The 22,128-nt window shown below is 47.7% G+C and overlaps 1 protein-coding gene across 1 annotated transcript in view; it reads right to left on the reverse strand.

The window, feature by feature from the left end:
* smpd4 (sphingomyelin phosphodiesterase 4) overlaps positions 1-20,920 on the reverse strand; it is a 72,504-nt gene extending 51,584 nt beyond the window's left edge. Inside the window, 7 exon segments of the mRNA XM_052032484.1 lie at positions 451-602; positions 2,927-3,055; positions 5,562-5,637; positions 11,419-11,561; positions 12,782-12,810; positions 12,813-12,867; positions 20,882-20,920. Coding sequence (XP_051888444.1) covers positions 451-602; positions 2,927-3,055; positions 5,562-5,637; positions 11,419-11,561; positions 12,782-12,810; positions 12,813-12,867; positions 20,882-20,920 — 623 coding nt within the window.
* Between the last annotated feature and the right edge of the window lie 1,208 nt (positions 20,921-22,128).

Below are 22,128 nucleotides of genomic sequence, written 5' to 3' on the forward strand. Positions count from 1 at the left end.
CTACGTCATCCAGCTCTCCCAGTAAACCTTGTCTAAACACCATCCTATGGACTACATCTTTGCTGATGTTAATCCAGCTCTCTCAAGCACTCAGCAACTCCACTCCCTCCTCTGCCCCTACCAACATGCATCAACAAAGAGCCTGCAGGATTGTGCTAATCCAGGCAATTTCTCAATAACCATCTCAAGCAAGTCCTTGATTACATCAACATTCAGCACACGCTCATCAGCACAATGTACTGATGAAATCTCCATACTGAAATGACAGGCAGAAAATGAGTGAGAAAGGTATTGCATTTCTTCAGCTCTAAAACAGGATTGCCGCACAAAAACGAACACATTTTATCCCTAACCTTAAGCCCAGCCCTGTGTCAGACAACAGATCAATGGTCTGCCATGCAGATAACATTCAACAGAATGACAGAAGTCAGAGAGATGGAGCACACATACCTCGGTGCTGGGGGAGAGACGCTGCCACAGGCATTCATGAAAGGCGATGGTGGCACACTCCCTTCTATTGGAAGGAAGTATTTCAGATACCGATCAACTACCACAAAATAGGCACTATCCGAGGTGCTGAAGAGCTGTCCTGGTGGGCAATTCTGTAATGGGAAGTGACAACACTATAGGGAGCCGCAACGAAATGCAATAAACTAGTCCAGCCCCTTACAGTCTGTGTGAAGCATGCAGTTTTATCCAACCAGGAAACGAGTTTATGAAGCATGAATTCCTCACCTGTCCCAAAAGTCTGATAAACCCTCCTCTGTCCTTGCCGCCAAATATCCATTAACATCAATGACTATTAATTAAATTCAACATATACAGTGGAACTTTGATAAGTAAAAACACCTGAAGGCACCGTTTATGGTGCCTCTTCGAGGAGGTAGGAGGCAGAGGAGTTATGGAGTAACATCCTGGGCTAAGGGCCTTGGCAGCTGAAGGCAGGGCTGCCATTGCAGACAGGAAGATTAGGGCTGCACGGAGGATAAGGATCGGGGCTACAAGGATTGAGGGAAGGTGGGGATGTGGTCATGGAGGGATTTAAAAAAGACGAGAACATTTAAGATCCAGATCCGACTGGGAGCCAAAAGTAAATCAGCAAGCACGAGATAATGGATGACGATCGCATGGGCAGTTTTGAATGAGCTCAAGTTTGTGGAAGGTAAGCAGCCAGAAGAACTTTGGAATATTCAAGTGGTGTATTAATAAAGGCGTGGATGCAGGTTTCAGCAACAGAACAGCAAGGTAGGAATGGATCAAACAACATTGTAGAGTGTGAAACAGCTCACGCCCACGTTGACTTTCCTTTCTATCAATAATGTAGAATTAGAATGGAGATCTTTACAGAACAACATATAGACACATATGGGCAACATGTTTTACCTTAAGAAAGGACATGCCCATCTGCTGGGGAGTGGGTGAAACACCCAGGCCACAATATGATTTAGTCTGTACTGTCACACATGTAGCAGCAGCCACTTACCCGTGTGCAGTAAGGTGCATAGCAAATTGAAGAAATAATATTCAAAGGGTCTTGTCACACAGGTCAAGGATAAAACACATGTTTACATTTTACAAAACCAAAAGCCATACATCACAGCTTCTCCATTATTAGTTAATGCCTCAGCTGTCACATAGCTATTACCAATATAACATTTCAGCACTTCTCACCAGCTCAGTACTTTACACAGTATCAGTACATGGGCACTATGATTTTATTACGTAACAAATTTGGTGGCTCCAGCAAGCCAGCACATGTTTTTAAATAAAGAAATACTTTTTACAAATGTAATTGGATTCTTTAGTTGTGTTAGGAGGGGACAGGTCAGGCCAGTTCGATTAAGTCTTACATGCAAAGACATTTGAAAGTCCAAGCAAAGCAGATGTGAATTCAAACTAGGGAACCAATTCTAATACATTTTCATACTACCTCCTCGGAACAAAATTCATGCACGTCAAAGGTGACAGCAACCTGAAATATTGTTATAAAGGGTGTTTGGATGTTTGGCTTTATAAAAGCTAAGCATAGAGTATACCAAAGAATGTGTTAACCATTCACAGGTTCAGCTACAGGGTATCGTTCAGTTGTGGGCATTACACTGTAGAAAGGATACATGACCTTAGGGTGCAGAAAGGATGTATTGCAAGAGTACCAAGGATGAGGAGGGGGAATGAGCACAGATGGGAAACAGAGTTGGAAAGATTAAGAATCAACTACCAGAGTGTGACAAATATTAGAGGAAATATTCTCCAGGGTCAGGCAGCATCTATGGAGAAAGGACTGGAGGGGGACATGAAGCAGATGCAGTAGGTGCCTGGATTCTTTTACTGGAAGGGCAGGGTTAGCCTGTCTGATTTATTGCCGCAGTGTGGCAGCTTTCATATTTGTGGTGCCAACTGACAACTTTCCCAATTTCATGCATTCCCACAGCAGGATCTAGTCCAGTATCATAACCACAACAAAGTAGGATTTGTGGTTTCAGTGTGGGTGTCCCTAGCTCAACTCCAAGGGCCCGAAATGTCCATCCTCTATGCTCAATTACAAACTAGTTTTAAATACTACTAACACCCACACAGTCATCCCGACATCCAAATTGTTCACATTTTTAGACACCATTAATATGATCTGTACCTGTTATTCTCCTTTGGACTACTTGGAGTGGGAAGATACAAGTGCAAATTACAGCCTGAGACTTTACAGCTGGAAGATGCAGTAAGCACACAGTAAGGTGCTCAAATACAGCCATTTCCAGCCACTAATGGATTATAAAAAGGATTTCAAACTTAAAAATACAAACATTTATGAAAAAGCCTCTTTTGGAAATAACAAAAAACAGCATGTATATCAGCAGTAAAAGTGCTGGAACTAGCTATTCACGCTGAGAAGAAATACCAGTGAGTTATGCAGAGGGCACCACTCAAATACACAAGCTTGAGAGAGGATACTGAGTGAGAGACTGAGACTGGTCAGTGCCGAGAGGGGGAACTGCAGCTTGTTATGATACAATGGGAAGTCTGGTAGGACACCCTCTTGGAGCGATGCCTTCACGGGACCCTGAGAAATACAAACACAGGCTTAAATTAGAAAACATTAAGATTCTCAGTGAAGCATTTGACTGGACATACTTTACACAAACCTGCCACAAGAATGTTAACCACATAGATATTTTATGCACATACACATAACTGGATGAAGATGACAACAGGAGGTACAGCAGCCTGAAGCCCCACACCACCAGGTTCATTAACTTCCCTCCAACCATTCGCTTCTTGAACCAAACTGCACAACCCCAGTCACTACAGCTCAGCCACACTATGATCATTTTGTACTAAAAATGAACTTGTTATTCTAATTGTATTCTTCCCTGTAAAAATTATGCATAATTTAATGTCTTTCTTGTGAATGCTGCTTATCTGATGCTATGAGCCTGTGATGCTGCTGCAAGTAAGTTTTTCATTGCACCTGTGCACACGTGGACTTGTGCAGATGACAATAAACTCGACTGCCTTTGAGATATCTGGAAATGAAGATGGTATTGAAACGTGACAGCTTTAGTAAAAGCTTTTGCTCTGACAGAAGTCAGAGCTTGTTAGGGCCATTGCAGGAGGCTGCAAGACAGCTACTAAGCAATTCTCAGGCCAAGCTGCTGGAAAATAATGTTGCAGTGTTTTAGGATCCTGCACTGTTTATGTTCTAGGTGAAGTGTTCAGCACTATTAGCTATTTTATTACCAATAGTCAATGTCATTTTTGGATAGATTGGGGAGCTCAAAATTGTGAGAATTCCATGTTGAGATAACATTTGTAAAGTCAGTTTCAGTGATGGCACAGCTGATAAAAAGAGAGCAGTAAAAGCTGGAGAATAAAAAGAGTGTGTGGGGATGGTATAAACACCTACACCATCCCCATGCACACCTTTTGCTCTTCACCAGCCATTCCCATCCTGTCAGCTGTCTCCACTACGTCTTGCATCAGTCAATCCCTCCCGCACCACGTTCTCTGCGACCTATAAAACTGTTCTCTCCTCTAACTTCTCCCCACCCTGATGAAAAGGTCATCAGGATGAAACATTAACCCTGTTTCTCCCTTCACAGATGCTGCCTGACTTGCTGAGCATTTCCTGCGTTTTCAGTTTCATCACTGGACTGACCTGTGATGAGGGGTTGCCTTACAACGCTGGATTGAGCAGAATAGGTTTGTACTCTCTAAAGCTCAGAAAATGAAGAGATCGCACTGAAACATAAAACTCTGGAAGGACTCAAAGGTGGACACAAAGGCCATTTTTGTTCTTGGTGAGGGATCCTAGAATGGGCAGAGTCTTAGGATAAGGAGTCATCCACTTACAACAGATGAGGAATTACTTTTCTCAGAAGATTGTGAACCTTTGGAATTCCCTAAACAGATCTGTGGGTGCCGAGTCATTATGTTCAAGGTAGAGATAGGTTTATGAGCCACAACAGATCAAGGAAAAACAAAGTTGAGACCAAAGATCACACCAGCTCTGAAGTCTCGCGTTAACTCACATTCATACTGTTTGGGTTATTCTGGCTCCTGGTTTGTTTTTTGACAAACCTGAGCCAGAGAACTACAGGCTGACCAGCCTGACATTCACTATTGTAATAAGGGATAAGTTTTAAATAATGCCTGTCACAACAGAATCACGAAATCCTGGATTGGGAGTTGATTTCACACCCATAGGCAGGCGGTATTGGTTAACGGAGATGGTTCAACCTACAGAACAGGTCACTGATACATCAGGCAATTGCTCCTAGGCACACTACCCTTCACAAACTTTTCAAAAGGCTTGGAGTGTGATGTGGGAGCATTGTAAAAGGTGACACCAACGAGCTGGCTTCTTAAGGAATCTCTCAGGATCAAGGATGACCTGCTCCTGCTTCAGTTCTGCGGGTTCTGAGGTGTTAGTGAGGCCAGTGGGATTTGCAGAAGTTGCCACAGTGGGCCAGATTGCAGGACAGGACAGGGCAGGCAAGAGGGCTCTATCATTTACCCAGGGTTTGTGTGTGCTCCCAATGCATGGGTTCAGTTCTCAATACCATCCCACGCGAAGACGGGCCTGCTTATGTACTTCACGTGTGCCTACCTGGTAACTGCTATAGGTAGAGTACTGTGGTTGGAAGCAGTCTTGTCCAATTCCTTTTTGATAAATTGAATCTTGGGCTACCCCAAGCTACTCAAGTGACCCGCCCTGAACACCTGCCATCCCTGTACTGATGGGGTTACAACAATGTCATGAGGTAGGAGGTATCGATGGATGTCTTCACGGAAAATCTATTCAAGTAGACTGTCGTACAGCTGCCAACAGATGGGAGCCACACCATGTTTCCCTGTGCAGCACAGATTTTCCTTATGGCTGGTATAGCTAGGGCCAGCTTGGCTTCACACAAACCTGGAAACTCTGGTCCTCAACTGCAACTGCTCCTTCTGTAAAAATCTTCCTTTGACGTGACACAAGATACTCATTTAAAAATGTCATAATCCAGCACACCATTTAACCTCTGTCACAGAACAATTCATCATTTAATCTTGTTTCCCATACTTACAGGAAGATACGTGATGGGGAATTCATACTTATAATCTTCAGCCTGCAGTTTATAAACCAACTTCATCATTGGGCCACTGTCAAACACAAGAAAGAGGACTTTTTTTTTGTTTCAAGTCAAAAGATGGAGTAAGCAGAGAATAAAAACAGGTAGTCGGATTTATGTAGTGTCCATCACAGCCTCAGGATACCCAAGAGTTTGAAAATTAAAAAAACCTGCAGATGCTGGAAATCTAAAATAAAAATAGAAAATTCTGGAAATAGCAGATTAGGCCACATCTGTGGGAAGAGAAACAGAGCTAACACGTCAAGTCTTTGAAGACACTGTTGTTCTGAGGAAGCGCCTTCGACCTGAAACGTTAGCTCTGTTTCTCTTCCCACAGATGTGGACTGACTTGTGTTTTTCCAGAATTTTCTATAGTTACTACCACAAGGAGTTTTACAGCCAGTTAAACATTTCTGAAATGCTGTCATTGTTCAATGCCAGGAAACACAAACCTAGTGGCACAGCATCCCACACAAAATGATTAGCTAAATGACTAAATATTTTAATGATGGAAATTGAATGCTAAATATCTGCTAGGACATTCATAACAACACAACAGTCACCAAATATGAAACAGGTTTCACTTCACAGAACCAAAACACATCCATGATCCAGAGTTCTTTAGAGAATACGCAACATCCTAGGTTCTGCCTTCTAACGAAAGATGTGGGGATAAAACTAACCTTCCATCAATGAGGCAGCTGTCACTGAAGTGAACACCCGAACAAATCATCGCTCACCTAAATCTTTCACATTCACTCTTTAAGGCAGTAACTACAGCACAGCAAGTATATAGGAAGATCAATGAACGCAGATGCTGAGATAAAAGTGATGTTGGAAGCACTCAACAGGACAGACAGCATCTGTGCAAGGAGATATAATGCTTCAGGCTGAAGACCCTTCAGATTTTCCCAGCTCCGATGAAGGGTCTCAGACGTGAAGTATTAACTTTGTTTCTCATTCCACAGATGCTGCCTGAAACAGGGGCCCAATTTACATTGGCTCATTCTGGTCTAATTATACCTTGGGATGTATGACCTGATTTGACCTTGGATACATCTGACCTTCACTTACTGAGGGAGAAGATCAGCGAGTAGTAACAGATCATCAAACACTGATCTCACTAACACTCCAGAAACGTGATGGCGATTAACCAGCTCAACGTCTTTTTGACTTTAACACTGCATTATGCTACAATGAAAGTTGCAATAGGCCCCACTACTCTCAACTACTCCTCATGTCCAAAGTCCTACACTGCACTGTACCATGGTTTACCCAGTAAATGGTGGCAGTGGGATTGACAATGAGAGGACTCCCAACCTGTGAAGTCACGGGAGTCCTGTGGCAGGGAACAAACCACTCAGTGACTTAGTGAAAAAAGCAAATGGAATGTTGTAACCATGTGACCCTGTGCTGAAACAGACCCCCCTTCCACCAGCATCCAAAAGACTTGATGTGGATATCAAGCATTTAAGGAAATTTGGCACAATGCGCAAATTGCTACATTGTGTTTTGATTCCCATCCTAAGTATTTCATCCTTGGAGATAAGTTGTGTGCTGCCTTTCCTTGCTACCAAAAGAGCAAGATTGCATGGTGCCAATGCCACTGTGTTTAAAAATCCAGCTACTGCATTAAAGACGTTTAGAGAAGGGAACCCATCATGTTTACCTGGCTTCACCTTTGATTCCAGCAATGTGGCCAACTCTTAAATGTTCTGAGCAAGTAGCCAGTTGCACCAAACTACCATGATAAAATAACTACATCAAACAAAGACACCAGATTCAGCCTAGATTCTGATTATATCCAGTCAGACAAATCTGCAAAGTCCAGAAACTTGTACAACAATTAGGAAGCTGTTGCATGGACTATTAAACAATAGGCCAACATAGTCATACTCTAAGGATCCTACCTGTCAATGTTACACTGCTTTATCTTCCCCTGCTAGATACTGTCCTTCAACCAGAGCCAGAGTCTTATGGCATTATATCAAGCACAGACAGGAAAACCTTGTGCTAATTATCAACCACCTAATGAGTTAGCTCCCTTCCACATTGACCAAGGGCACAGAATCTACTCTGGTTGGGGTGTTATTGTCCAAAACCAAGAGTGCACCTGCAACATCACTGACCAAGCTGGTTACACTGCTAGGGACACAGCCGACAAAGTGAGCGTACCATCAGCAGCATGAATGCTACATGACTGCACCCTGTCGCAGATGCACAGTTAACACGGTTTTGTGCAGGGGACATCACGTCTCACAAATCTGACTGAGTTTTATTTTGAGGAGAGAACTAAGAAAACTGATGAAGGCAGTGCATTAGACATGGTAGACTTCAGTAAGGCTTTTGACAAGGTTAAGGCAGAAGGATCTGAGGAGTGTTGGCAAATTGGATCCAAAGTTGGCATGCTGATAGGAGACAGAAGGTAGTGGTGGATGGATGTTTTTCTGGAAGTCTGTAAGAAGTGGTGTACCACGGGGATTGGTGCTGGGACCTGGTTGTTTGTAATATATATAATAATGCTTTGGATGAGAACGTAAGTGGCCTGATAAGTAATTTGCTTGCAGACAACACGAAAATTGATGGAGTCGTAGATAATGTAGAAGGTTGTCTAAGGATACAGGGCACAGGGATCAGCTGGAGCTGGGCAGAGAGGTGGCAGATGGAATTTAATCCAGACAAGTGTGAGGCAGTGCATTTCAGAAAAGCAAATTCTAGTAGGGCACATAGTGTATAAGGAAGACCTTTGGAGCATTGATGTACAAGGGACCTTGGGGTGCAAGTTCATAGCTCTCGAAGTAGCCACACAGGTGGATAGGATAGTGAAGGCTGTTGTAGCTTTCCTTCCTAGGCCAAGGCATTGAGCACAAGCACCGGGACATTAGGTTGCAGTTGTACAAAACTTCGGTTAGGCCCACACTTGGAGTATTGTGTGCAGTTCTGGTTGCCCCTTGACAGGAAGGATGTGGAGGCTTTCGAGAGAGTTCAGAAGAGGTTCACCAGAATGCTGCCTGGATTAGAGGGCATGGAGGAGAGGTTGGGTTGTTTTCTCTGGAGTGCCAGAAGCTGAAGGGAGACCTAATAAAAGTTTATAAAATTAGGAGAGGTAATAGATAGGGTAGACAAATCAGAATCTTTCTTCTAGGGTAGAAATGTAGAGGACATAGCTTTAGGTGAGGGGGGAAGTCTACAGTGGATGTGCAGGGCATGTTTTTTTTTTAAGAAGAGTGAAGGACGCCTGGAATGCACTGCCAGGGTTGGTAGTGGTAGCAGATATGACACTGGTGTTCGAGAGGCTCTTAGATAGGCACATGAATATGCAGGAAATGGAGGGAGGGGTCATGTGCAAGCAGAAGGGAGTGTCTAATTTGGCATCATGCTCGACACAGACATCATGGGCTGAAGGGCCTGTTCCTGTTTTGTACTTGTCTACGTTCTATATTGCCTGGAATGGAGGGCTTGTGGTTACAAGGAGCGATTGGATAGGCTGGGTTTGTTCTCACTGGAACAAAAATGCTGAGGGTGACCTTACGGAGGTTTATAAGAGTACGAGGGGCATGAGTAGGATCGGTGTCTTGAACTAGAGGGCATAGGTTTATGTTGAGAGGGAAAAATTTAAAGGAATCTGAGGGGTAAGTTTTCCCCACAGAGGTGGTAGTTATCCAGAACGAGCTGCTAGTTGAGGTGATAGAAGCAGATACAATTACAAGGTTTCAAAGGCATTGGATAGGAAAGTTGTAGAGAGATTATGGGCCTAACGCAGGCAAATGGATTAGTGTAGAGGGCATCACGGTATTATGGACAAGGTGGGCTGAGAGGGCCCACTTCTGTGCTGTACAAAGTAGGATTCTAAACACAGTGCGAGTATCTACCTCCACCAGACAGTGCACCCCAGGTTTAAACCACCCGCTGGGTGAAAAATAATCCTCAAATCCCCTCCAAAATTTCTTACCCTTCACCTTAAATCTATGCCCTCTGGTTGCAGGCATTGCTGCTAATGGGAAAACCTCCTCACATCTACCTCATCTATGCCCCTCAATTTGTATACCCCAGCCAGGTAAAACCCCAGCCTCCTTGACTCAAAGGGAAACAATCCCAGCCCACCCACCTTCCTTATAATTGACAATGCTCCATCCCAGAAGCATTCTGGTGAATTCCCTCTGCGCCCTTTCTTCAGTGTAGGGATCAGAACTGCACACAATACTCTTGGTGTGGCCTAACCAACGTTTTTATGTTTGCCCATAACGTTCCTGCTCTTTCTATTCCATACCCCAGCTAATGAAGGCTCCACCCAGTACCAGCAAACCAAGCCAAGCTTAGTGCAAATGAATGGCTGCAGACATCCCCATGATTAGAGTGCAAACCTGATGTCTCAGCACCAGACCACGTGATCATCAGTGAACGCAGCACACTGCAGACACAGCCAAGTAATGCCACGTCAGTAGATCAGATCAAAGCTCTGCAGTCCTGCTCCATCCAGTCACAAACAGAGAACAATGATAAAGGACACAGTGGCTCCACAAATGCCGCCGTCATCAATAACGGCAGGATTCAGTTTAGGAGCACAAAAAACAAGGTGAATGTTCGCAACACCTTCCAAATGGACGAACCATCTCTTCCTTCTCCTCAGAGAGGCGTGCCGTCAGATAATCTTATTCACTCCACACTTGGCCAGATGTACAGGATAAAGTGAAAGGAAAGAATCCTCACAACATTCAACTAGCAATATGAAGATCCGAGCTCCAGAACTTGCCATTCCCCTAACCGGCTGTGACACTGACAACTACACAAAGTGGAAAATTGCCAATTATGTCCCATCATCGAAACTGGTGGAATCCAGTCAGGTGTCCCACTGTCCCATTGAAGTGATTGACACCTCCAATATAGCTGTAACTACCTCAATATCATGTAAACTTGTCAACTGAAACTAAAACACTCATTCACAAGGAAGATTGGACAAGACCTCCCTGTATCAAAGGCAAAGTGCTTCCACAAACAGGAAGAGATGAGCAGCAACAACTGACCAATGGGGATTTCAGCTCAGGCCACACTGAACATCATGCGGGACTCAGCAGTGCAAGCCAGTGAAAGAGTGAGGGGAGAGAATGGAGGTGGGGTTTAGGTGGCTGGACCTGGCAGAATAGTCAGCCTCATTTTGACTCAGTAAATGAAAGCAATGGCATTGGTTTACATGTACAGCCATGCGCAAGGAACACGAAGCTGATATATAGCTACTAATATTTCTTACAGTAAGCATACACTTTAAAAGCTCTTAACTGGCCATAAAGCACTGAGACATCCTGATCTTGTGAACATTGCTATTTAAATGCAAGTCTTCCTTTCATAATTTTTTTTAAAGCAACACATTGTTAATCAGAAAGCAACAAATGCCACCACTGAATGGAAGACTTGCCATCTGAGCTTCCCACAGGCACCGCCACATCATGGACAGCTATGGGAAATAAAGTGATGGTGTTGCCCACTTGGCTAAAAGCCACTGGGAGCACCACAGTGGTAAATAGAAAAGGAATGGCGTATATAGATTCTTCAATCCTGAACCCTACTAAATTAACTTATTTTGCACAGATCCTTACACCCATTAAATACGGAGACTTGCGCTGTGCGGAGTTTCCTTCCCAGAGTGATGTACTGCTCACTTAATCTCCCGGCAGAGCAAGTGTCAGACCATGCTCAGCAAGGTGCCAAGGTAGGCAGTGTGTAATGTGGCAAGTGAGTCTTACAACTTTAGTAGGTCCCCAGGAGTCAGTGTCCTGCTCTACACTCCCAGTTCAGATGGATAGAACCACCATACCTGGGATCCAAGAACTCCACCACAGCTGCATAATCATTTGGGTTGTTTCGGCCCTGCAAGTACCGCAAGTTCCAACCCACAGCCGTTCCATCGTGGGTCCCAAAGACAGTCTCCATTAGCCAAGGGAAAATTAAATGGAGTTCCTGGAAAAGATGCAAAAAGGTTCACACAAAAAAATTAAATTAAAACAAAACTAAAGAATGTTTCCTTGATGGGCTGTGCACGCATCCAATTGCGAATCAAGCCACTCTCAGTCCCTGCTGTTAACTCTTGATCAGGACACTATAACAGGATTCCCAGGGAAAGAAAACTAGGAAGATTGAAACCTGGGAACAAGGGTCAGGCCCAACTTCATCCCCATGGTTGAACCGGGCTCTCATTAGGATCACTGGAAGGATGGTACTTGGACCCACGGGAAGATAAGAGCAACACACAAAACTGCAGGAGGAACTCAGCAGGTCAGGCAGCATCGATGGAGGGAAATGTACAGTTGACATTCCAGGTCAAGTTTCTGGACGGAAAGATGAAGATAGCCAGTATGTAGTGCCCATCACCCTCCAGGTCTTGCTCCAGGGGGAGAGAGTGTCCATCACCCACACCCTCCTCCCACTGGTTCCCCTCTCCACCTCTATCCCAGGCTCCATCATCCTCTTCTATCAGATTCCATCATCTTCAGCCCTTTGTCACTTCCACCCATCACCTCCCAGCTTCTGACACCATTTCCACTCTCCCCTCCCCCCCATCTGCTTATCACCCTCCTCACGTGGATCCACCTGTCACCTGCCAGCTCCTGCTCCACCCCTTCCCTCCACCTTTGTAAACCAGCTCTCTCCCTTCTTTCAATCCAGATGAAGGATCTTGACCCAGAACATCAACTGTCCATTTCCCTCCACAGATGCTGCCTGACCCATTGAGTCCCTCCAGCAGATTGTGTGCTGCTCCAGATTCCAGCATCTGCTCTCTCGTGTCTCCAGTAGAAGATAAACCCACTGAAGACTGGCCCGAGAGGAAAGGGAGAAAGCAAAGAAGGCATGCCAGCGACTCTACTTCATTAGGAGTTTGAGGAGAGTTGGGATGTCACCAAGTCTCTTGCAAATTTCTAGATGTACAGTGGAGAGCATTCTGACTGGTTGCATCGCTTGCCTGGGATGGAGGCTCCAATGCGCAGGATCGAAAGAGGACTGCAGAGGGTTGTAGACTCAGCCGGCTCCATCATGGGCACAACCCTCCACACCATTGAGGACATCTTCGAGAGGTGGTGCCTCAAGAAGGCGGCATCCATCACTAAGGACAAATTATCTCAGTGATAATAAACCTGATTCTGCTTTGCAGACCAAAGGGACCAAACACAATCACTTTGTACCTTGGCAGAGTAGTCTTCTATCACCTTGGATAATCCAGGCATCTCTGAAATGTAGACTTGACCACACCATCTGCTTTAAGAAGTGCCTGTAGAAAAGAGAATACTTTTATTCTTTTATGAGAAAGTCTTTGGACAAGAAAGAACCCAAAACAAAAATGGTGGGAGGAGTTCAGAAGTGATGAATTCCACAGTAATATATTTCAAATAACCAAAAAACAGAAGCAAAGTTAATTTAGAGAAGGTATACACCCAAGTAAAAGAAAGGGATACAGATCTAAGTACTTCAAAATCTGTTAAAGCCAGAGGAAATTGGTGATGGGGTTCACAATGAAGAACAACTCCAGTTTATAAAGCACCTTTAGTTAGGAAAGTGTCCCAAGCTGTGGCAAGTAAGTTACTGCAGGAGATTCTGACGGATAAGATATACATGCATTTGGAAAGACAAGGGTTGATTAGGGGTAGTCAACACAGCTTTGTGCATAGGATATCATGTTTCGTGAATTTGATTGAGTTTTTTGAAGAAGTAACCAAGAAGGTCGATGAGGGCAGGGCGGTAGATGTAGTCTATATGGACTTCAGTAAGACCATTAACAAGGTTCTGCATGGTTGGCAGCTATGGAAAGTTAGATCACATGGGATCCAGGGAGCGCTAGCTAATTGGATACAGAATTGGCTTGATGGTAGAAAGCAGAGGGTGACGGTGGAAGGTTGTTTGTTGGACTAGAGGCTTGTGACTAGTGATGTTACCCAAGGATCAGTGCTGGACTCATTGCTATTTGTCATCTATATCAGTGATTTGATGAGGGATGTTGTTGTGTGGAAATCGTTCTTTACTGTCTTAAGGATCAAGGACTCTGGACACGAGCTTTGTAGACCAAAACTAGTTTAATCACAAAGGTAACGCGGGACAGAATGGATGGGAACAGACACACGCTCACTCACGCACAGGATACCACGAACACGACAGGGGAATCGCAGCTGGGTAAATACACTCACACACACTGATACCAAACAAGCACACAATAACAATGTACAACTTCAGGATATAACACTCCAATGCCTGTCCCACGCTAGCATTGGCCCTTAACGCTCCCCGAGTCTGAGTGAAATGCTCCCTGACCATGTGGTGATGCACTCTTACCAATGATCTCTGCAGCGTTGGCTCACTACTCTCCTGGGGTTGTCAAAAGAGGAAGGGCTAGTGGATGCAGCCCTTTTTATGGTGCTAGGAGGCTGGGTGGACCCTCACTGTTGTGATCTAAATGAGCCAATGGTGTGGGGGGGGGGGGGTCAAAGACAAAGGTTCCTGCCACAGCCAATGGTCACGGCCAGTTTCAGAAGGACAAAAGGTACTCTCACACCTGAGGGTGGGTGGAGCCGCACCTTGATTGACAGTTAGTGTCACTTCCGATCTGAGGAGCAATGCCGTCCTCCAGTCAGCAGGGCTTATTGTCATTACTGTCACGTGACAGCCATGTGGATTTCTCACAACAGATGAACAAGCCATGGTTAGTAAGTTTACAGATGCACTAAAATAGGTGGTATCATTGACAGCGAAGATGGTTCAGGATCTACAGCAGATCTTGATCAGCTGGGTAAGTGGGCTGAGGAATGGCAAATGGAGTTTAATTCAGATAAGTGTGAGATGTTACATTTTGGAAAGACAAATGGGGGTAGGACTTTCACAGTGATGGTCGGGCCCTGGGGAGTGTCGTAGAACAGAGGGACCTAGGAGTACAAGTACATGGTTCCCTGAAAGTAGTGTCGCAGGTAGACAGGATCGTGAAGAAGGTGGCCTTCATCAGTCAGGGCACTGAGTATAGCAGTTGGGATGTTTATGTTGCAGTTGTACAAGATTTGGAATTTGCATTTGGAATATTGTGTTCAGGTTTGGCCAAGATGCCATTATGCTGGAAAGACTGAAGAACAGATTTACGAGGATGTTGCCAGGATTTGAGGGACTGAATTAACAGAGAGAGGTTGAGCAGGCTAGGACTTGATTCATTGTAGTGTAGGAGAATGAAGAGTGATCTAATAGAGGTGTATAAAATCATGAGGGGCATAGATGGGGTGAATGCCCACAGTCTTTTTCCCCAGGGCTGGGGAATCAAGAGCTAGAGGCCACAGGTCTAAGGTGAGAGGGGGATATTTAAAAGGAGCCTGAGGGACAACTTTTTCGCCCAGAAGGTGGTCAGTACGTGGAACGAGCTGGCCAGAGGATGTGGGTGAGGCAGGTACATTTACAACATTTTAACAGGCATTTGGAGAGGTACCTGGATAGGAAAGGTCGGGGGATATGGGCCAAAGCAGACAAATGGGACTAGTTTGGATGAGCATCCTGGTCAGCATGGACGAGTTGGGCTGAAGGGCCTGTTTCCATGCTGTGTGACTACAACTCATCACAGCTGATTTTACTAAAAACACTAAGCCACACAAAGGGATATTAGGGCCCACCACCAGAATCTTAACTGAACATGTAGGTTTTACAGCAGTGTCTTCAAGGAGAAGTATCAGAGAGATGATAAAGGAAGAATTCCAGAGCCACGGGGTCATGGTAGCCAAGACATAGCCCAAATGGTGCAAATTCAAGGATGGCCCAGAGCCAAAATTAGAGGAGCACTGACATCTCAAATGGTTACAAGGTTGAGAAAATTACAGGAAGGGTCACGTCCATGAATGTGTGAAGACAAGGCCGAGAATTTTAAAAGGTTTTGTTGAATTGGGAACCAATCACCACAAAGTCAGCACGTGCAGGGCTGATGGTGCCTGGAATTTACATAGAACAGTACAGCACAGGAACCCACGATGTCTGCCGCTAAACACAATCCCAAATTAAACTAAAAATTAAACAAAGTGTCCATCTAAAAGCCCCTTAAATGCCTCTATCATATCTACTTCTGCCACTACCCCCAGCAGCCCACTCCAGGCACCTACCACATTGTGTAAAAATACTTGCCCTCTACATCTCCTTTAAACTTTCCCCCTCTCAGCTCAAACGTATGCCCTCCAGTATTTAACATTTCTACCCTGGGAAAAAGATTCTGACTGTCTACCCATCTCTGCCTCTCAGGAATTTATAAAATACTATCCCGGTCTCCCCTCAGCTCCAATGCTCCATACGACCCATGTTGTCCAACCTCTCCTTATAGCTTGCACCCTCTAATCCAGGCAGCATCCTGGTGAACCTCTTCTGCACCCACTTGTTGCAAAATTAGGACCCACACCAAGAACTCAGCAGCAGAAGAGACCACTTCCCTCACAATCCAGAATTCTTCCTTCTTTCACTACAAATCCAATTCTCTGCTGGAGGAAATTGGACGAAAGTGATTTTTCTTAACTCACTGCGAAAGAGAAATGGTCTCCTTGCTCCCCTAGCTTTTGTATTTTCCCTGTCCACCGGTTCACTTATTTATTCGATGAGAACTCAATTTGAGGATTCATTTTAAATCTCCCCAAGCTCTGCTCTCAGAGAAACTGGGGTTGTTCTTCGAGACCAGATACAATCTGATAAATTTCTCTGCACACTTTCAAACACTTGCCACATAGTCATTTGGACACAATATTTGAGCTAAGTTGCCAATGATTTATCAAGATTTAACTTTGCTGTTACATTAGACTTCATGAATGGCTGCCTTTCACCAGAATAAGTAGATCACAGATTCAAGCTGAGGGGACACGGCACAAAATGTACACTGACACAACAACGTAGCACTGAGGGAAGGGAAGGCTACACAGAAGAGCCAATTTTCAGAGCAATCTTTAAACCCAAGAAAGTCTGTCTGCTCCCTCTGGTCAACATGAGAATTAAAAAGGCACTATTTTACAGTCGAGGACAGAGTTGGTCACATAATAAATAAATAACCAACATCATCAAAACAGATTAGCTGCACATTACCTCGCTGTTACCTGTACAGAAGCTGTCCATGTTAACTATATTAAAGCAGTGATGGCTCTTCAATGGGTGTTAAATGTTTGGAGGTGTCACAAGACCACAAAGAGGTATTTTCCACAAGTGCAGCTGATTACATAGAGATCACTTTAGTATTAAATACACCACCAGCATGTGTGTCAGGAAGTAAAGCAGCAGTCGATAAGCATTAGCAACCAATTTACAGGTGAGAATACACACGTCTCACAAGCATGCACGGGTGCAAGGGGACCATACAGCCCTGCTTAGGGCAATGGGTCCAGGGCATCGGTCTAGGTCTGGAGGGCAGCATGGGGCAAGAGTCTCGACGATAGGGGAGTGCTACTGTGGTATATGGGTCTGGGCGGTACAGGTACAAATATGACTGACAGCATGAAGCAGCTACACCAGCCTACTCCCCAATTCAAGATCACGGCCGATCTGGCCGTAACCTCAGCTCCATGCTCCCATCTAACCCAGTGTCCTTTCACCTTCTTTAAAGAGGATATGAGAAAGATCTGGCAGGCAAGGTGAGGCAAAATCCCAAGAGATTCTACAGGTATATTGAGTAAAAGGGTGGCTAGAGAGAGAATAGGTCACCTTTAAGATCAGCATGGCCCTCTGTGTGGAACCAAAGGAAATGGGTGAGGTTCTTAAATGAATGTTTCTGTTCAGTTTTTACTGTGGAGAAAACAATGGAAGTTAAGGAAATGGGGGAAATGAGTGATGTCGTGGACAACATACGAACACGGAGGAGGTATTAAGGCCTCAAAGTGCAATAAGGTAAAGAAATCTAGTGCATTCTCGGATCTTGTGGGAAGCTAGAAAAGAAATTTTGGAGGCCCTTGCAGAGATTTTTTGCTTCATCTCCAGCTATAGGCGAGGTTCCGGAGGACTTGAGAGTGGCTGAGGTGGTACCATTGTTTAAAAAGGGCAGCAAAAACAAGCCAGGAAACCACAAGCCAGCGAAGTCTGACATCAGTGGTGGATAAGTTGCTGGAGGGGATTCTCAGGGACAGGATCTACCAACATTTGGAGAGGACAGGGTCTGATTCGGGACAGTCAGCATGGCTTTCTGCATGGTAAGTCATTGGAGTTCTTCGAGGAGGGTAACCTCTATGGGGCACTGGTGAGACCTCATTTGGAACACTGCGTGCAGATTTGGGCCCTGTATCTTAGGAAGGATGCATTGATGTTGGAGAGGGTTCATAGAAGATTTACGAGGACGATTCCTGGAATGAAAGGGCTTACATATGAGGAGTGTTTGTCAGCTCTTGGACTGTACTCAGTGGAGTACAGAGGAATGAGAGGGGACCTCATAGAAACATTTCGAATGTTGAAAGGACTGGACAGAGTAGATGTGGCTAAGTTGTTTCCCTTGGTGGGTGAGTCCAGGGTTAGAGGACACAGTCTTAGAATTACAGGGTACCCAGTTAGAACAGAGATGAGGAGAAATTTCCTTAGCCAGAGGGTCGTCGATTTATGGAATTCGTTGCCATGTACAGCTGTGGAGGCCTGATCAGTGGGGGTGTTTAAGGAGGAGATTGATAGGTATCTAATTAGTCAGGGTATCAAGGGATATGGGGAAAAGGCTGGAAATTGGGGCTAGATGGGAGAATAGTTTAGCTCTTGGTGAAGTGACGGAGCAGACTCGACGGGCCAAATGGCCTACTTCTGCTCCTTTGTCTTGTTATCTTGTGAGGAGGTAACCAAGAGGGTAGATGAGGGTAGGGCAGTGGATGTTGTCTGCATGAACTTTAGCAAGGCCTTTGACAAGGTTCCCTCACGGCAGGCTAGTCTGGAAGGTTAGATCGCATGGGAACCAGGGAGAGATCGCTGACCGGATTCATAAGTAGCTCAGTGGTCGGTAGCAGAGGGTGATGGTCGAGGGATGTTTCTCGGACTGGATGCCTGTGTCTAGTGGTGTGCCACAGGGGTCAGTGCTGGGACATTTGTTGTTTGTAATTTACATAAGTGACGTGGATGTGAACGTACAAGGCATAGTTAGCAAGTTTGCTATTGATACTAACATAGGTGGCGTTGCAGATGATGTAGAAGGCTATCAAAAATTACAGGGGGATCTCGACCAGCTGGGTATGTGGGCTGAGGATTGGCAAATGGCTTTCAATCCAGATAAATGTGAGGTATAGCATTTTGGGAGATCAAACCAAGATACTGTGAATGGTAGGGCCTTGGAGAGTGTTATGGAACAGAGGGACTTGGAAGAGCAAGTACAGTGTATGCTGGAGACGGCATCACAGGTAGATGGGGTGGTGAAGAAGCTGTTTAACACGCTAGCCTTCATTGGTCAGGGGATTGAATATAGGAGTTAGGAGGTTATGTCGCAGTTATACAAGACATTGATGAGGCCGCACCTGGAGCATTGTGTACAATTTTGGCCACCCTGTTATAGGAAAGATGTTATTAAACTAGACAGAGTGCAGAAAAGATTTATCAGGTTGTTGTCTGGAGTTGAGGCCTGAGTTACAAGGAGAGGCTGCAACTAGGACTTTATTCCCTGGAATGCAGGAGATTGAGGGGTGACCCAATAGAGGTATACAAGATCATGAGGGGCATAGACAGGGTGAAAGCACATAGTCCTTTTCCCAGGGAGGGGGCACTAAGAACAAGAGGGTGTAGGTTTAAGATTAGAGACAAAAGATTTAAAAGGGACATAGGGGCAGCTTCTTCGCACAAAGGGTGGTGCATATTTGGAATGAGCTGCCAGAGATAGTGGTTGAGGCGGGCACATTAGCAACGTTTAACATTTTATCTCTAGAAGTCCACGGATAGGAGAGGTTTAGAGGGCTGTGGGCCAAACGCGGGCAGATGGGACTAGCTCACTGGGCAACACAGTCAGCATGGACGAGTTGGGCTGAAGGGCCTGTTTCCATGCTGAATGACTCTATAACCTTTTGCTTATCCATAATCTATCTGCTTCAAAATATTCCAACTCTGCTTCTACCCTTTGAGGGAGTTCCAACGATTCACACCCTCTGAGGATTAAAAAAAAGTTGTAGATTCTTCCACTAGAGGAGAATCCCTCTCCACCCACAACCTGCCCAGACGCCTTAGGATCTGATATCACAATCAAGTCCCCTTTGACTCATTGAAACTCCAGTGGACACAAACTCCCTCCCTCCCAGGGGACACAAGCCCAGACCACCCACTCTTGCCCCTCCCAGGAGGACACAGATCCCATCCAACCCCACCACAGTCCCTCCCGGGGAGACACAGTTCACAGCCACCACCCGCACCCACCAACCCACCCATCCATCCACCAACTGTTCCTCCTTGGCTGGCCACAGTTCCCAGCCCCCGCACCCCCCAACCATCGTTCCCAGGGGGACACAAGCCCAACCTCCCCCATCCCAGGTCTGTCAACCACCCCGAGCTGTTTCTAATGCACTGACATCCGTCCTTCCACAAGACCCAGAGTGTAGCCCCGGCACTGCCCTGTATAACGGGGCATCCCCCAACCCCCGCGGCCGGGCGTGGGGCCCTGGTCCCCCCCGGAGCCCGGACCCAGTGCGGGGGCTCCAGCCCCATTCACCAGCAGGGAGCTGGGCTGCTGCAGGGACAGGACCACCACCACCACCCCCCCCCCCGGCCCCATTCACCAGCAGGGAGCTGGGCTGCTGCAGGGACAGGACCACCACCCCCCCCCCAGCCCCACTCACCAGCAGGGAGCTGGGCTGCTGCAGGGACAGGGACAGGACCACCACCCCCCCCCCCCCCCGGCCCCATTCACATTCACCAGCAGGGAGCTGGGCTGCTGCAGGGGCAGGGACAGGGACAGGGACAGGACCACCACCCCCCCCCCCCGGCCCCATTCACCAGCAGGGAGCTGGGCAGGGACAGGGACAGGACCACCACCCCCCCCCCCCGGCCCCACTCACCAGCAGGGAGCTGGGCTGCTGCAGGGACAGGGACAGGGACAGGGACAGGACCACCACCCCCCCCCCCCCCGGCCCCATTCACATTCACCAGCAGGGAGCTGGGCTGCTGCAGGGGCAGGGGCAGGGACAGGACCACCCCCCCCCCCGGCCCCACTCACCAGCAGGGAGCTGGGCTGCTGCAGGGACAGGGACAGGACCACCACCCCCCCCCGGCCCCACTCACCAGCAGGGAGCTGGGCTGCTGCAGGGGCAGGGACAGGGACAGGGCCATCACCACCACCCGGCCCCACTCACCAGCAGGTAGCTGGGCTGCTGGAGGTTCAGCGCCGCCATGGTCACCACCGCACTCCCGCTCCGCCTCGCCGCTCGTCATCAATCTGCGACCCGGGGCCGGGTTCCTGATTGGCGGAGGCGGAGCGAGATCGCGCTGCTGATTGGGGAGGGTGGAGACGGACAGGTGAAACAGGGATGGTGATTGGAGGAGCGGGAAGGGGGCGGGGCCGGTGATGAGCGGGAAGAGGCTCTGAGGGCGTTCGCGCACTGTCGCTCCTCCCCCCGCTTCATCCCACCCGCAGCGCTGGCACCCCTCACCCCTCACCCCCCACCCCCCACCCCTCACCCCCACCCCCACCCCCCACCCCTCACCCCCCCACCCCCCTTCACCCCCCACCCCTTCACCCCCCACCCTTCACCCCCACCCCTCACCCCCCACCCTCACCCCCCACCCTTCACCCCCACCCCTCACCCCTCACCCCCCACCCCTCACCCCCCCACCCCCCCAACCTCACCCTCACCCCCCAACCTCACCCCCTCCCCTCACCCCTCACCCCCCACCCCCCACCCCTCACCCCCACCCCCCACCCCTCACCCCCCCCACCCCCCTTCACCCCCCACCCTTCACCCCCCACCCTTCACCCCCACCCCTCACCCCCCACCCTCACCCCCCACCCTTCACCCCCACCCCTCACCCCCCACCCCTCACCCCCACCCCCCACCCCTCACCCCCCCACCCCCCTTCACCCCCCACCCTTCACCCCCCACCCTTCACCCCCACCCCTCACCCCCCACCCTCACCCCCCACCCTTCACCCCCACCCCTCACCCCTCACCCCCCCACCCCTCACCCCCCACCCCCCAACCTCACCCTCACCCCCCAACCTCACCCCCTCCCCTCACCCCCCACCCCTCATCCCCCACCCATCCCTCATCCCCATCCCTCACCCCCCACCCTGACCCCTCACATCACCCCTCACCCCCACCCTGACCCCTCACATCACCCCCATCCCTCACCCTCACCCCCCAACCTCACCCTCACCCCCCACCCCCCAACCTCACCCCCTCCCCTCACCCCCCACCCCTCATCCCCCACCCATCCCTCATCCCCATCCCTCACCCCCCACCCTGACCCCTCACATCACCCCTCACCCCCACCCTGACCCCTCACATCACCCCCATCCCTCACCCCCACCCCTACCCCTCACCTCCACCCCTCACATCACCCCCCACCCCCTCACCCCTCACATCGCCCTCACCCCGACCACC

This window comes from Pristis pectinata, chromosome 17, assembly GCF_009764475.1.
Source record: "Pristis pectinata isolate sPriPec2 chromosome 17, sPriPec2.1.pri, whole genome shotgun sequence".
NCBI classification, from domain to species: domain Eukaryota; kingdom Metazoa; phylum Chordata; class Chondrichthyes; order Rhinopristiformes; family Pristidae; genus Pristis; species Pristis pectinata.